This window comes from Sylvia atricapilla, chromosome 2 (assembly GCF_009819655.1).
Source record: "Sylvia atricapilla isolate bSylAtr1 chromosome 2, bSylAtr1.pri, whole genome shotgun sequence".
In the NCBI taxonomy this organism is placed as follows: Eukaryota; Metazoa; Chordata; class Aves; order Passeriformes; family Sylviidae; genus Sylvia; species Sylvia atricapilla.
Genome location: NC_089141.1, coordinates 82,420,747 through 82,437,753, shown reverse-complemented (window position 1 = coordinate 82,437,753; position 17,007 = coordinate 82,420,747). Strand labels below are relative to the sequence as shown.

At 37.2% G+C, this 17,007-nt stretch overlaps 1 protein-coding gene across 5 annotated transcripts in view; it reads right to left on the bottom strand.

The window, feature by feature from the left end:
* The window catches only part of HERC2 (HECT and RLD domain containing E3 ubiquitin protein ligase 2), a 103,268-nt gene that overhangs the window by 73,780 nt on the left and 12,481 nt on the right, over nucleotides 1-17,007 (bottom strand). For all 5 annotated transcript variants that reach the window (XR_010742975.1, XM_066313576.1, XM_066313578.1 and 2 more), the window contains exons 4-5: nucleotides 9,657-9,794; nucleotides 1,335-1,554 (exon numbers count right to left, since the gene is read on the bottom strand). Coding sequence is in view for 4 of the 5 variants with exons in the window: in XM_066313576.1 (XP_066169673.1) it covers nucleotides 1,335-1,554; nucleotides 9,657-9,794 (358 nt within the window). In the remaining variant the exon portion in view is untranslated. The remainder of the gene's footprint in view (nucleotides 1-1,334; nucleotides 1,555-9,656; nucleotides 9,795-17,007) is intronic.

Here is a 17,007-nt window from a genome sequence, read left to right as displayed (position 1 = left end):
ACTAATTACATACTTGGGAAGTCTGGATTTTTAGTTGGTTTGGACTGCATAAGCTAAGCTTGCAGACCTTTTAAAATTAATCTTTAATTACTGATAATTAATTCCACTCATTTTGTCATGACTTATCTTTCTATTCAAGCGTCAATGCTAAAAATCTCTTTGCAGTTTCTGTACTTGTGTGTGTAAAGAAGAGAAATAGCTTCAACTTTTGGTAACATCTACTGGATTCACATTCATTTCTGTTAACTTCTCTTCTTATATAGACAACCAAATTAATTTAAATAAACTCCCCTTTGTAGTCAGCAACAATAGATTCCCTACCACTTCCAACACTGAATCCCCAAGTCTATTTTGTTTGAGATTACAAAGAAAGTGAACAGCTTAGGACTTTTTCAAGAAATTTTACTTGCATTTTAGCAAACTGATAACTTAAAAATATCAGTGCTCTATGTAATCAGAGCTGAAAAAAATTTCAAGAGAACAGTCTATTCAGAGAAAGATATCCTTGTCAGAACTCCAATTCCACAATAACTAGTTGCAATATCTACTTACATTCTCCTTTTATATCTGAAGCTAGAGACAATCTAACAAAAATTTCCCTACCCAAATTACTTGTTCTGTCAGACAGCTACTGAACACTTTATTTAATGACTTATCTGATAGATTTTTACATTTTTAGGTCTAGATAGTTATCCGGACATGAAAAGTAATCAGATGAATCCTTACTCAGTTACTTATCTTGAAATAGTTGCATATAAAATACATAATTACATCATTTCTCACTCAAACTAAGGAAAACTATGTTCAGCTTTTTTGGTATTTCTATTAAATAGTTGCATATAAAATGCACAATTGCATCACTTCTCACCCAAGCTAAGGTTCTACGTTCTGCTTTTATGTATTTGCATTTTTTAATTTATGTGAGCTGAGGAACTATTTAACTGAGCAACTATTGACAAAAATACATTGTTTTTCAAACTATTTAATTTCCATTAGCACCATTTCTGGAACAGGCTTCTCCACGCTTTCTAGCTGAGCAGAACAAAAGAAATACTTCAATGAATGCATACTTATAGCTCAAAGATTAATATCTACAACAATGTAATACTATAAAAACCTACTAGTACAAACAGATTCTATACGAAAGCACCAGGCAAGAAGGAGGACTGCAGGCAACACCACTTAATATGGTAAAGCCATCTTAAGAAATAAGAAGTTTCTTTATAATTAAAGTTTTACAAGGAGGAATAAATCAGATTAAGCTCTCACAGAAAGGTTGATAACCTCTCAATGGCTTTTCTAATGGATTAACTTGTTCATGCATGTGTTATTACCTTTTCTTGTCCACAGCAGGCAGAGGAACACTATTGCTTTTCCACTTCACTTTGACGTTCTCCTGAAGAACTGCTCTGTTCAAAGCAATGAAATATCGTTCCAGGATAACCAGCCTCTGCTTTAGCCTCATAGCTGAGAGAGCTGTCGTTGCAGTTTGTGTGGCCAGAGTTTGCTGTTCCTTCACTAGTACATGAAGGCACTCCTTCAATTCATTCACATCTGAGAATCAGAGATAGGTATCGTTTTATGGTTCATCTTTGTTATATACAGTATCAAGAAAAATAAAGACAAATTGAAAACTGTAAACTGACCAGAAATCTGAACCCAGTGAAACTCCCTGCTTCCATATTTAATGCACATGGTATGGCATAAATAAAATCATACTTAACAGGTGTTTAGACAAAGTTTATCATCAAAACTGGTTTTGTCTAAACATATCTAAACCTTCACATTTTATGTCTGAAATTAAAACATCACAGGAAATACTTATGCATTCCAAAAAAACAAGTTAGACAACAAATTCTTATCATCCAACCTTAGAGTCAGACTCCTCTTAAGTGCAAGCAAGTCCCCACAAGAATATGCTTTCATTTTGCACCTGATATATATTATCTTAAATTTCTCAGAAGTTATAAAACTACTCTCAGAAGCTCTAGGATCACTGCCAAGAGCTGCTATGCTTCTAAAACAAATAATGCCAGAAATTTAAGATGTTTTCAAGCACTATTAGTAAAGATCTGACTTATGTACCAACACCAGAATATTAATTCTTTTTTCACTTCACCAGAGTAAGTATGCAACAGCTCAAAGTCCTAGTAATCTAATAACAGATGATAGTAAGCACATTGTCAAAAACGATGATAAAAAACCATTCTAAAACAAGAACTTGAAAACTGTATTTTTATGTACTCTGTAGCTTTAATTCCTAGGACAAATATCAACAAAGTACATTCCTAAAGGGCTTCTTTTCTGTCCCTTCATTAACAGTCTGATCACTGAACCACCCCAGTCCTCTTTGCACTGCACTACTATACTTGTCCCTAAGCCAACCACATTTGTTGCCTGGCAGCTACACAGAAGTATCTTTGTTTTAAATGACACCTGACTAAGGGGTATGAAAAAAACATATGTCTGCCTATATGTAACAACGGCTTGTACACTTAATAATTATAAAAAGCCAACCTCAAAACCATACAAAACTAATGTAATTTTTGGAACAAGTGCCCTCCAAACTATAGAAATTTAGACAGATTTATGGTAGTCTCTATGGTTAAAGGTTTTATCTAAGGAGGCACAGAACTTCTTTTGCAACTGCAGCTGTAAAAAGTATTTCAAAGTTTTGTCCCCCATCTCTGTGTACCCCAGAAAGAATTCAAGCAGCCCTCTCTGCCACTGGATCACATTGCACAGTCATTTATGGTTTGCTGTCAGCCATCACCCCAGCCTGTTTTCAATACTACTACTCACATTTCACCATTTCATAATGTGCTAGACTCTTTTCCCTAGGCAATTCACATCTTTCCACCTGACTATGAGGGACTTATTTTTTAACAAGAGAGAATAGATTAGAAAATATTCCTTGCAGTCTAGACCTCTCAGATGAAAGCAACTGCAGCAATTATCCATGATGACTCAAACAACAAGAAATCAGACAAAAAGCAACACCATCCCTAATTTTAGCTCTACAAAATTTCCCAAAGAACTCTGTAGCACAAAGCAAAAACACAAAAAAAACCCCATCTTGCAGTGCATACTTCAGAGTACCACAACAGAACACAGCCAACATTGACATCCCAGGTCCATGATCCCTTTAAACAAACCATCCAAAGACATAAAAATGACAATGTTTTTCCCTGCTTCCTGAACACTGAAGTCCTATCAACCTCTAAATAACCACAAGCCTACAACACAGAAGTACAGAATGACCATGCTCTCTTCCTCACAAAGAGGCTTTGCTTATCACTCTGTATTTTGACAAATAACTTCATCCTGCAGGTTCATTTCCCAAATTATGGTCTTATATCTATGCGAAAAGTAAAGAAATAGTCAGTGATGAAAAAGGAAGGCACTTTAATACTTATGTTTGAGGAAGAAATTCTATGTTTGGTGCTACAGAAAACAAGCACTGGGTGATAGGTTCAGCAGAGTCTGCCAAGTAATACAGAGCTACAGCATTCATCCTTCATTCCTGCCTGGCACATCACCTAATTGTGAAAACCCTCAAAAATTGTTTCTTGAGACTTGAAGACTTAGGTGAAAAAGCCCTTTGTTTCAAAACAACACACACACACAAAAAAAAAAAAAAATCTATCATGGACACTACTAGAAAGAAACATTTAGGACAAGCAGAAACCACCTACTCACTAACCCTCTAACTATTACTTAATAAGGAACTTTCCCTGAAAGTCTGCAACTGTATACCTTGCAAACCACTTTCAATTCAGCCACAATGACATCCAGGTGTTACAAAAATTAAGAGAGATACATTTCTTGTCAGCAGAATTTTCTCCTTAAGGATTAGGGCTTGACATGTTTCAACTATCTCAGACCTAGCAGGAAGTTAAGAAAGCTGGGGGAGAATGATGTGCCTCCACAAGTAAAAATGGCTGCAATTTCAGGAAGGCTTTCTACCAACATTAAATTATTCTGCTCAGAAGTATTTTATATAAGCTTTCTCAGTATTTCAAGAATGCAAAACAAAGTTCATCTACAAAGTGTAGTAAAGGCTGGAACAGGTAATAGTATCCTTATAACTCAGACATCTAAAAACTGAACCAAGGACTATCTTGTTTTATTAAAAGTAACACTATTTTAAAGTGAGATATATTTATATACTTCCTCACTTTAAATCTTCTCTTACACTGCAAGTAAACTTATTTTTACAAAAAATTTAGTTAATCTTTCAAAATATTTAAATACATCTGGGAATCAACACAGTCAAACTCATTTCAATAACCCTTCAAATCTGAGCAACACTTGTTACTGATGAACTGAACAGTCTAATGAGAGAATAGCTTATTAATAGTAACGATTCAAATTTCATCTGAGAAGGTTACAGGGAACTCTTTAAACAAAACTGTTCATATGTCACTAGCCCTTGATGCTGACCATCCTTTGCAATGCTATGTTTTGCCAGTTATTCAGTGAAGGGTGGAGACACTTTATTTACCTAATCTGCACGTGCACTGTAAGAGTTGGAGTCATACCACACCAGTTTAAATTCTCAAACCACCATCAGCAGAATACTTGTTACCTGGCAGCTACAGTCAGGTATGTTCCTGGCTGCAGTAGAGACAGGTAAGGGTTTTACCCTGTTCTGTTAAAATTTATCACATCTCTCCCTCCTCTTTAGCAAAGAACACAACTGCACATCTTCACTTCTTAATTCCTTCTGCCCAAAGTTCCTTGCATTAGAAGGAAAAACCCTGGAATTGTTTAACCCAGCCTATTTGACAGAACAGCACTAAGAAGTGGTGCTATTGAGATATTTGAGCAGAACAGGATAAAAACAATCAGGTGAAGACAGCAGGTTCTTAAATCATCTCAGCCACAAGTCAGAACACTAACCTGAAATAGGTAGTATGTCCAGAGGTAATTTGCTCCTGTTTTAGCAGCACAAAGAAATAAATTAACGTGCTTCATTGTTCCTTAACTCACTTCATCAGCTCTTTTAGGGAAAACCACACACTTCTCACAGATAAATTAGGCACCTAAAAAACGCTGATATCGGACTGAAACAAGGTTGACTCACAAACTTCAGTAACAGCAAACAGATGTTACAGTGCGGACATTTCGGATGTGGAAACACATTTCAAGCAGAATTTGGCATGAATCTACTGTTACAATGAGTACACATTCCTGTCACCAGCAGAACTAATGTGCTCTAATTTCCTAGAATTTCATATTCTGTCTTCTCTTTCCTCTTCCACTACACACTATTATACCAGACAAAGAAGAGATAAAGGATGCAGTTGGCTTGGCTTAACAGGCTCTTAATGACCCTTCAAACCTCTAGAATAAGCAAATTGAAAAGTTAAGGGGAAGGACACAAATGCCTTCACATACACATTATTTCCTTCAGAAACAAAACCAAAATAGGTTTCCAATGTTATTTTATACCAACAAAGAATATAATGCCTAAAGGGTATTTAGCTTTTAGCTTTCTGCTCCCTGTTCAAAAGATGAACAACATCAGACTTCACCTTATTAGTATTCAGCAGGAGAAATATTGATCAGCTGCATGTGCATTCAGAATGCCTCTCATTTTGTGGCTGGGTGCAGGACAGTGAAGGATCTGGAGGGGAAGCCTTATGAGAAGCAGCTGAGAACACTTGGTTTGTTCAGCCTGCAGGAGAGTGAAGGGGCACCTCTTCAACATCTTTTTGAGGGGAAGCGAAGGGCAAGTATCCATCCTTCACTCTTGTGACCAGTGACAGGACTCAAGGATATGGCATAAGGCCAAGACAGGGCAGGTTTAGGTTGGGTATCAGGAAAATGTTTTTCACCCAGAGGGTGGTTGGGCACTGAACAGGCTCCCCAGGGCAGTGATCACAGCACCAAACCTGAGAGAGTTCAAGAAGAATTTCAACAATGCTGTCAGGCACGTGGTGTGACCCCTGCGGCCCTCCTGACCAGAGCTGGACTCGATGATCCTCATGGGTCTCTTCCAACTCAGCATATTCTATGATTCTATAATTTTGAAAGTTTTAGACCATCAACATCTCAACTTGTTTAACTTGATGTTCTAATACTCATGCACAGAGTAAAACAGCAAGAATTTAAATTCTTGTCTGTGTATAAAACCTCACACTAACACTCCTTTAAGGGTGCCAACAGCAACAAAACAGATATTTGGAGCTGGACAAGTGGTTTCAAGCTGAGGTAGAGGGAACAGGATGGGATGACGATGCAAAGGCAAAATGTTAAGGAAAATACGGGGATGAAGGAGCTCTGAGAAATGTAAAACAGAGGTCAAATTTCATCATTTGACTCAGCATTTCTAAATCCAAACTTGAAAGTATGAATCAAGAAATTCGATAAAAGCCAAAGATATCTCAATAAAGAAGGCTAAAAGAAGGGTATTTTCAGTGCCATGACTACTTTTTAATTACTTCTGTACACAGTGTAAATTTAGATTTCAACATACTCTGCAAGTCCCTTACAGGATGGAAATTCTGCCTATCTCCTTCTCTTACAACACAAATGCAAGAGTACAAGTGCACTTGGGTAATAACAAGTATCTTAACAAGATCACTGAAGTCACATGGTCAATTTTAACCTCACCTCTTCAGTAGTGCCTATAAAGCATTTCTTGGTGCAAACTTGGTGATACTGTACTAACAATATCAGAAAAATAAGATGTGCCACTGTCTGAAAAAAGTTTGATTCAATATAGCCAACTTTAAGCACATTATGACTAAGAAAAAGAAGGCCAAGAAGGTGAAATATTGCTTTATTTTCTGTAGGCTTTGAACTACCACTTCAAAGGGTTTCCTCTTTTTCCCCCCCCCCACACCTAAGGCTCAACACCTAGACCTCAGATGATGTAAATGTTAAAACTAGGTATCTTCAGAAAACTGATGAAGGTAGTAAAGCAGAATTTTAAGGAAGAATCAGAGGAACAGCTTTATGAATGTACTCAATCTGGCATGAATACAATAAGCAGAAGATATTTTAAGGGAGCATTCATGTAAAAAATGAATAGTTTAACAGTGGTATCACAAAAGGGCTGAGTATGAAATGGAAGACCACTAAGACGCAAAAAAAAAAAAAATACATCTTTAAGTCAAATAATGACTTACGCACATGTATTTATTATTATCTTATGTATTTTTACAGTACTTGGAACAGTAAGACCATTACAAAAAAGAAAAAAAAAAGGAAGAAAAAAAAAACCTTGTGATGTCTTTGCCCTGTTCTGACAGCACAGTGATATCAGCATAAATGAGACCTGCAGAAAGCATTTTGTTTCTCTGAACTTGTGCCAGGATGACAGAACAAGCACGGAGTTGAGGGGCACATGAAGTGCTGTTTCTCAACACATTTAATGAGCAGTTTTTCCTCTGTGCTCTCACAATCCCTTAGCCCTCATGGGGGAGGGGTGTCACAAGGCCCACTGACCTAGATTAGTTGAAGTTCAACACCAAGATCCTCCACACTTGGCAAAATAAGATTGTATTACAGCACTTCTAAATCATACAGTGTCTAATATCTAGTTACTATTTTCATAATGTAAGGCTGTAAATCACTAAACTCAGTAGAAACACTTCAGTGTATTGACCTGAAGCACTGCTTTTAAATGCCTCTTCAGTTCTTTTTGTAACATAACTTCAAATCTCCATTTCCAAATTCTACCTTACTTGCAAAGGAATATAAGCCACAAATGAAGACAAAGTAAGTCTTCAATTCTTACTTGATCAGCAATGATGTATTTAAGAAACGATTCTCCTTTTTAAAGGTTCCTTCCTGGTTTTGACAAGGAAATGTTTAGAAGTATTTTTTGAAGAGTAACAGAAGAAATGCGTAAAACAGTTCTCATTTTATCAAACATTAATAGAAAGTATCAAAATGGATGTGATGCTATATAGTTTTTTCAAAATTACCAAGCTACAAAATCTAGGATGACTCAAAAGGCAGCTGTTAAGCTATATTTCTGGCAAATGCAAAACAAAAATTAACAAGGTAACCTACAATCATGAAGAAATGCCAAACATGCAGTTTATTTACACAATAAATATATTTATTGCATAAATAAACCGCAAGTGTGTTCATAGTACTGTTTAAGGACTTTTGTCACAGCTAGGTGATACAAACTTCAAGCACAAATGGTAACAGAGACCAAGGAATATTTATTTCTGAAAAATTATCAAGTCTTCACACGTGATTTCTAGAAGAAGAATCCATACATGTGGCAATAAACCATCATAACCATATGTAAGCACTAAACTATATGTAAGCACTAAAAGTAACTACAAGACAAAGTAATTTCTTTCTGAAAACTCCAAAAACACATACATCCTTTTTATTCTGAAAAACTATTTTTTTCAATTTTTTAAGAAAATAATTCAAGAGTGAGCTTAAAGAAAGACCAAGTCTTTTCCCAAGCACTTTGGTCAGCTGGAAGAAATTTGGTAAGCTTTTTGACATGCAGGTTACCATTCTGTAAAATAGTTTTATTTTACTTTTCAGCAGCACACATTTAATAAGAACTTAAGACATAAATAATGTGACCTTCAGCTCACATCTCTCCAACACATTCAATTCTTGCTCCCTCTTCCACTGTAGTGGCAATTCTTATCATTCCTGATACACTGCAAGATTCTGTCCCACTACCAGAGTGACAGCACATCCATCTGTCCCCCTGTCCTTAAGGAAAGGGAGCAAGCAGGCTGGCACAGAGCAGAGGCCAGCAGACTGGCAGCTGACCTGTGGCTCAACAGAAACAAGTATCTCCCCTAGCAAACACAGCTACACAGATGCAGATTCTGGCACTGAACAGATAATACTCTTCCCAGGGATCTTCAAGTGCTTCTGGGTGAGGGGAAAGGACAAGTGGCACAACAGATGTCTCTGAAGTTTGTACATGACAACATCTGAATCAGGCAACATCATGTACCAGGAATTGTAAAATAAACTACTAACTGAGGCATCTTCTAATCTGCTATCTTTAAACATGGACAATTTTAGACAATGAACTGCTGCTCTACAGTAACAACCAGCCAAGAACTTCAACTGGCTTCAGTATCAAAAACAGTATTTTATAGAACCCTACATGAAGATGTGAACACACAAACTGCTTTTCCACTGCCACCACAGGTGCAATTACTGTCAGCAAAGGTCAGGACAAAGAGTTAACTGGACTAACCATTTCAACCTTCCTCCCATGACTCACATAAACCTATCTACCAGACCATGAAAGCAAAGAGAAAAATCACCTATTAAACCATTATTGCCTGCAGAAAATTCAGCCTTCAGAAACTAAGTGATTTCTTTATAATGTCTGCAACTAAAAAGAAATATTTTGAAGACACTGGAACTTTTCACTGGATAACTTCATTTATTCCAAGCCAGTCTATCATTCCTCAAGCAGCTTGAAAGGGGCAAACTGACTCTTCAAGTCAAGAGTCTAATTAAACCTGAAATTAATTACAGCAAATGTTTAATTTCAATCACAGTTAGCCACTTATTCCATTTATTTCATTAACCTAACAGATACATAGGGCAGCAAGTACATTTGATACAAATACTTCCTGATGCTACAAAAGTAGGGATCACTATAGAATACACAGTGTTAGTGACAATGACTAAAACAGATGTAATACCTGGCTGTTTACCCCACACCCAACTCTCGACAATCGATTTGGCCCTATAAGTGGGTAGTGGAGTCTCTTCTTCATCTTTCTTTTCTTTGTCGTTTTGCTCTTCTTTCTTTGATGCAGTTTGGCAATCAGTGCTGTCATCTAAAGAAAACAGAAAGGAAGGGAAAAAAAAAGACCAGTTAAGCTACCTTCAATTGAGGCTGGAATTCAGATCTGGGTTAGAAATGTAAAGGTAAAATCCCCAGCCCACAAGCTTACAGAAATATTGTCTATCATTAAGAGAACACAGTGTGGGGGAAGTAGTATTTTACCATGTTAACTGTCACAGGTGCTGGGTCTCATGTTACATTTCGTAAGATGGTGACCATACAATCCAGAAATCACCTCTCTAACCCACTCAGAATGACAAACATTTAATATAGATTCCATCAGGTAAGAATTGCAAAGGATTTGCAATACACAGTACTGCAAAGGAAGCACTTGAAGTCAGACTGTGCTCCCAACTATCCATATTGCTGTAGTATTTACTTGGTTTTTGTTGGGGAAGATGAATCAGGGAAACCTTATAAATATGATTACTTAGCAAAGATTCTGAAAATATGAAACCTATAATCGAAATAGAAATGAAAGCTTACTTTGAGTTGTAGGATACTGAGTCTTAGTTACTATATAACCTGAAAACAACAGCCTAGCCTAGCTGAAGGAGAATCTCTTTTGACTGAACAATACCTTTCTGCTGGCTAAAGGATCCAAAGGTCAATGTAGCAAAACAGAATTCTAAAGAGTAGTTTTTAGAGTTTAAAATATAACACAGTATGGTAATGTAGTAGTTCTTATAGGCTGTATGTAAATTCTATCGAATTTTGTGTCTTGTAGTGGTTGGTCACTATAAATTAGAATATTCATCACAAAAGGAGATGTATTGTAACAAAGACCTCACTCTCTTAACTCTCTTACCTCTTAACTCTTACCTCTCCTCTTAACTCTTACCCTTCCTCTTCCCCCTATTCTCGCTCTCCTACTCTCTTCCCCCTGCCACCTTGATCTCTCGCTCCCTTCTCTCTCAGCTCTCACCCTCCTGTTCTTTCTCCCTCTCTCTTTGGGACTTCCCTTCAGCTGAGGCTGGTGGCTGAAGGCAAGGCCCTTTTACCCACAACCCTTGCAATAAAATCACATGTTCTAGAATATACAAGTTGGCAGAATTCCTTGTCCCAGCTGTCCACAGATTTGCCTACAGGTTTTATATTCCATTTCCAACAGAGTAAGAAAAGGCAGCAATGTCCTTAATTGCAAAATCAAGTAGCGCTATATATTGTCATTTACACTAATTTTATGCAGTATGTCAACATCTGTAAAACATCTAGTACCTTAGTAATTACTAGCAAGTAATAAAAGTAATACCACAATTTTCTGCCCAAGCAACACAACAGCCTGCTCAATCCTTTTGAGACTACTTTCACAAAGCCAGAACACAGATATTAGTCACTTATCTCTGTAATTAAAGGCTACCTGAAAGTCTCAATTTTCTAAACACAGGAGAACTAGACAGCTGGAAGTTTCTCTTTATTCATATTGGGACTATGGATTTCCATATCCATACCTCCAGTCAGTTCAAAGCATAAAATTGCCTTGCAGTTGAGGGACACATGGCCAACTACTCTCCTCACCCTGACCTTTTCAAACCATACCACTCAAAATTTCTCAAGTTCAGCATTTGAAATTTGTCCATGAAGAGTTCAGGTCCAGCCTTTTTTAGCTGGCACCTAGAACTGACCAATCCTTCATTCCTATCTGCCAATCTAGTCCAGAGACTCCCCTCCCTAAATGTCCCAGTCACAACATGACAGACAAGCTCTAGTATTTTCTCTTTTTTTCACTGCATATACCCTACAAAAAAAACAAAAAAAAAAAAAAAAAAAAAAAAACAAAAAAAAAAAAAAAAAAAAAGAAAGCCATTTGTACCAGCTTAAATCAGAAGAAAATAATAAGCAAGTTTACATCAGTAGCCAGACACAGAACATCTGACTGCAGCCTGGTTCACTCAGAGAGTGAGATCAAAGACTCTCATGACCTCAGAATGTCCAAAACACACCTATCACAATGTACAAAAACATTCAACCATTCTTTCCATTTGGCCTAACAGAAAATTAATGCTTAATCTTGATGGAACTGGATCTGTGATTGCCTCTTTGTTAAGTTTTAACTGGTAACACCTCCCAAAATAAAGCTTTTTGGGGGAGCCTCAATTACACAAATTTTAAATTTAATCAATGTTTCCTAACCTATAACTGACACTAGTGCTCGGGAGGTGTTAAGATGAAAACTGAAGGGCAGGAAAAAAAGGAGAGGAGGCATAACTGCAGTATCTATGATGGAGCTGAGATTGTGGGCCAAGAAAGAGACAGCAAAGTCACTTGAGAACAGGAAAATGAAATTTGGATATATCTCTTGCAAGTGGCAAACAGAAAACCTGACTGTGTCCCTCAGACACTGAGGAACAGCCTGTGAGTCACCAGTTTGGTAACAATTCCAAAATGCAATTCAATCCAGCTGTTTCTTTTCAAAGGCACAAGCAAATAACTCTAAAAGCAGAGAACCCATTGTAGACCAAGGACCCTGTTCAGCCCCAGTGGTCCAGAACACTTCAACAGTAACACCACAATCTCACTATTTTTCCACTCACCCACACGTCTAGAGACACATTTTGCAGGGTCTGGAATATTAGTTAGTGGGCAGAAAGGTGCTGTGCCAAGACACTGTTTTGCAGGCAGCTGTGGGAGAACTTGTTACACTTTTTAACAGATCCTTGGCAAAGGATGACAACAGCCAAGGGCTACAAACTCAGTCATTTTATCAAACTCCTCACTGCAAATAGAGGAGATCCCAATCCAGGTGGGAACTCAAGTATTGTATGGAATAAAAACAACCCTGGCATGTAAATCCAGAGGAGGACTTTTTTTAATTGTCTGTATGAACCAAGAAGAGGAGCAGTGGGAGAAAAAGTGGGAAGGAAATGAGCTAAAAATCACGTCAAAAGACCATGTCAAATTGTTCCATAAAAACAATTGACTAAACTTGCAAAAAATCACTTGCCACGTAAGAGACAAAGCTGTTATCAGTCGAGACTGAAAGCAGTAACATAGACATCAGAAGTTCTGTTATGCTTCACGAAAGATTTTTGAAAAGAAAGACCAAAAGATTTTCCAGAAAGAGGGGCAGGGAGGAGAATTTTCTTGAGCAAAGCCAGAACAGACCAAAGTAAGAAGTAGTAAGACAGTTTTCAAAACAGTGTATGCAAAGATACAATGCAGTGTATCAGCATGATTTAACTTAATCTCGTGAATATTGTGGTGAGGGAAACAAATGCCAAACATCCCCCTGAAAGACCTTTATCTTTATTACGTTTCATTTTACAGCCTTAGACCTCTACACTGAGGCAAGTATACACAGCCAGCAGTCAAAACTAAGCAAGGAAGTAACCATTTTCAAATAGAAATTAGCACCCAAATCAAAGCACAGGAGCTCACCATGTGTGCACTACCTAGCACAGCCACAGCCTAATCTTGTATAAACGGAAGATAAAAAGGAAGCACTAAAAATGGAACTTAGATTTCATAATCAATGAAGAAAAAACCTGACGCTGCATAGTTGCCTCCACCACCTGTTCTAGTATGGCCTTATGCTGCGCTGAAATGCCAATGAACTCAAATCCCTCCATAGAGAGAGAAAGCCTGCAACAGTTTCCCTACAGATGTTGCCATTGACAGGGCAACAAGTCACATAGTGTGCTCTAGACAAGGGCTATGACTTACAATCACCCTAAACCAGTATTTGGTAGTCTCAGATTCAGGAAATATTTCAACTGCAATATATTTTCAAAAATCCTTCATTTTTTACACACACACACATATATATACCTACCTACACAAAATTGATAGTTATTTGTGAGGGAAAGATACATGCCTTACCATTTGCAAACCGTATTTATACAACCTTCTAGGTTAGAGGGTAAGATTCTGATCTCCTAACGCTAATCAGAAATAAAGTTTATTTTCTTCCCTGGTATACTGCTTTTTTTAAAAAAAAAGGTTTTTTTTTTTAAATTTCCAGTAGAGCATTACACACTTCTGAAGTCAAACTGTCCAACAGAGCGACTGCAGACTTCCCTATCCTGCGGAGAGAATGATAATCCACAGCTGAGCACTGAACTCTTGAGCCACTGGGTACAGCCCACAGCTGGGTCAGGGGAAGCAGAAGAGAAAAGTTGCACTTCTCACTTTTAACAAGTTCTCCCTCACACAAAAAAGGAGACTCAAAGCAGGAGCCAGTCTACATCCCCACATGCTACTACAGTTTGATTTATAACATGATCTGAACAGCAGCCACCACAACCAATTCCCACATACTGTTATTCTTGTCATAAATATTTTGTTTCTGCCAGCCTCTCTGGAATTGCTTGTGGCATTTGGACTTCAATTAACCTGCTTGCAGGTGCAACACTAAATGAGGTTTGTGCATTCAGAGGCACCAGGCTGAGAAAGGTCCAACTTTCAGGAAAGCGGGAACAGAAGAGGAAGCCCAGTGTTTACCAAAGGCAGGACACAGGTACAAAGCTGATGATTTCATATTTTTATCCTGGAACTTAAAACAGCTAAATGAAACAGAATTTTCCACCTATGAAGTTTGAGGAATCAAAAATAAATAAGAAATAGCAATCCACAAATGAGACCTGTGTGTCTTAAAGAGACTGGTATGTCTTATAATTTAACAGTAACAGTTCTTTAACCTGAAAATTTAGTAAGAATACTATTATTTAACACTTTTTATTATTTTCAGAACATAGCTTCCCATATACAAGGTATTAATCTAATCCAAATTTCCAGAGGGCAGCCTGATTGTCTTTGAAATAGACGCAATGCTATAAGTGCACCTGTATTTGGACATCACTACTGTCACAGCTGTGTCCTCAGATGATACTTGGAAACATACAAACAACATTCTGTTGTACACATTTATCAAACATGTTTGTCTTGTAGTGCCATGAATTCAAAACAAAGACCTTATTCCTAACCAAACCTTCTTGCTAACAGGAGAAAAACAATGCACTACTTCTATATTCTTCCAAGAGAGAAAAGGAATGTTTTTTGCTATCAATAGCATGTTCTTCCAGTCCACTGCTACTGCCAATATCCACTGACAGAATGAAGTGCTTCTTCTGAACAGTCCAGTTAGCCTCAACAGAGAGATATAGCAGGAAAAAACAGACTTATAGGGGATGGGCTTAAATCAAAACTTCTTAAAAAATACTGAATAAAAGTGACTACACAGAGCAACCTCTCTTCTTCATCTCCAGGTTACTCAATTTAGCATCAAACTCTGAATATTGACATTAATCTGTATTGCTTTCCATATAAAACCACTTGGTTTTATATAAATCTCATTATTTGTATGATCATTTGTATGTACTTTTCCCTCTCTTCTTGAGTTATATTTGTGATCATTTACGCAAAAAACTAAGCAACTAGTTTAGTATCAACTAAACAGAGCTAAATAATTCAGATTTTAATTTCATTAAACTCAGTTTGAGATGCAAGTTCAGAGGTGCAAACTGACCACCAATTTTTCTGGTTCCATGACTCACTACTGCCTAACAGAATCAAACAGACAACCTGATTTGACAGTGACCAAAACCAGCCTTGACTAGCTTTTTTTTCCTCAAAACTCAAGTCTGGTAAGCAAGATAACTGTATTTAAGAATCCTATAGGCCAACACAATATCATTTATGAAGGCTAGCTTTGCTGAAACACAGTTCATACATTAATCCTAACAGCTTTTTCAGGCTCTTAACTCTTATTTAAATTTCTAAGCTACTGCAGTGTTTCAAGAAATATGTAGAAGAACGTACACCCTCCAGCTGTGGAAAGGAACAGGTATGGCCAGGTATCTTAACTGGCACTAAAATAAACCAAATGAATTTTCCCCAAGACTATTTTGCTCATGACAGTAACTGTTAAGCAATCTCCCCAGCTTTATCTCAACCCCCGAGTTTTTCAATTTTATTTTCTCCCTCTGTCCTATTGAGGAGGGGCAGCAAGGAAGGAGCTCAAAGGGTGGGCACCTGGCTAAGGTCAACCCACCACAATACAGTACTGGGAACAACAAGTGGCAGTCAACCCCTCCAAGCATATGAGAAAACTTTTAAAAGCCTCATCACAGCTTGGATATTCTGGAGTAATATAAACCCCTTATTTATACAGTTAAGTGTCAGAAACTCTATTTTTAAATAACGGTATTCTACAGTCTTTAACACTTTATACTTTAAACCTTCACTTTTTGAACCTTCTAAGACAGGCACATACATACATCCAGCATTAAAAAAAAAAAAAAAATTCTCATCATTGTTCAGAACAAGTGTCCTAAGTGTGGACAAACATGAAATCACTGATGATTGACTTAGCACTTCTAGATTTTTACTTTATACTGCCGTCTATATTTTGCATCAGAAGTGACAGATTGCATTTTCCTAGCTGATATTTCAAGGATTACCCTAAAAATTAAAAACAATTATACTATGACATCTTTCTATAAGCTTTCTCAGAATTACTAAAAGCACTACAGCACCGTAACTAACTAAAAACCTCAATTCTCTACAGCTACTTAGCTATAAAGATATTGGAAGAACACTCCTCTGTCAAAGACTAGTACAACTCTAAAAACAATGTGTAAGTATCCAGCACAAAAAGATCAATTCATCAATTTCATTTGCAAAACAGGTATTTACTTTATTATACTCTTCAGTATCACAGATGTCTGTTATCCTTCTCCAACATGAAAGCGCAGTGTGTTGAATGGTTATAACATGACAACCACACCACCTCTACCATCAGCTGTCAGTGAACAGGAAAGCATTTCCTACAATTCCTTTAGGAGGCAATCCTTCCCTTTATTGCATCAACTTTAAAATGCCTTCTATTAATATACATGGAAGTAGCCAATCCAAATATTACACTACCTCCACTCATTTCTCAAAAGCATTGCAGTAGCATTTCTGGTAAGATCAGCTGTATTTTCACCCAGTGTCAACAATAATATTCTATAGGGCCAGAAGCATAGAGATGACAAAAGTTTTCTAACTCTGAAACAATTAGGAGCATAACCTGATTTTTGCTACAGCATGCAGCCACTAATAACCTACAAAGCTTATGCTCTTGATAAGTAAATGTATAATTCATTCTTCTCTCACAAATTTTTTATTGTATCTTACTTCCTGGAGAAATTACCTCCTCTAGTCAAAAACGCATCCACTCCTCCTATTTTTAAAGGAGGCATACTATAGGTATAAAAAAATTGTCT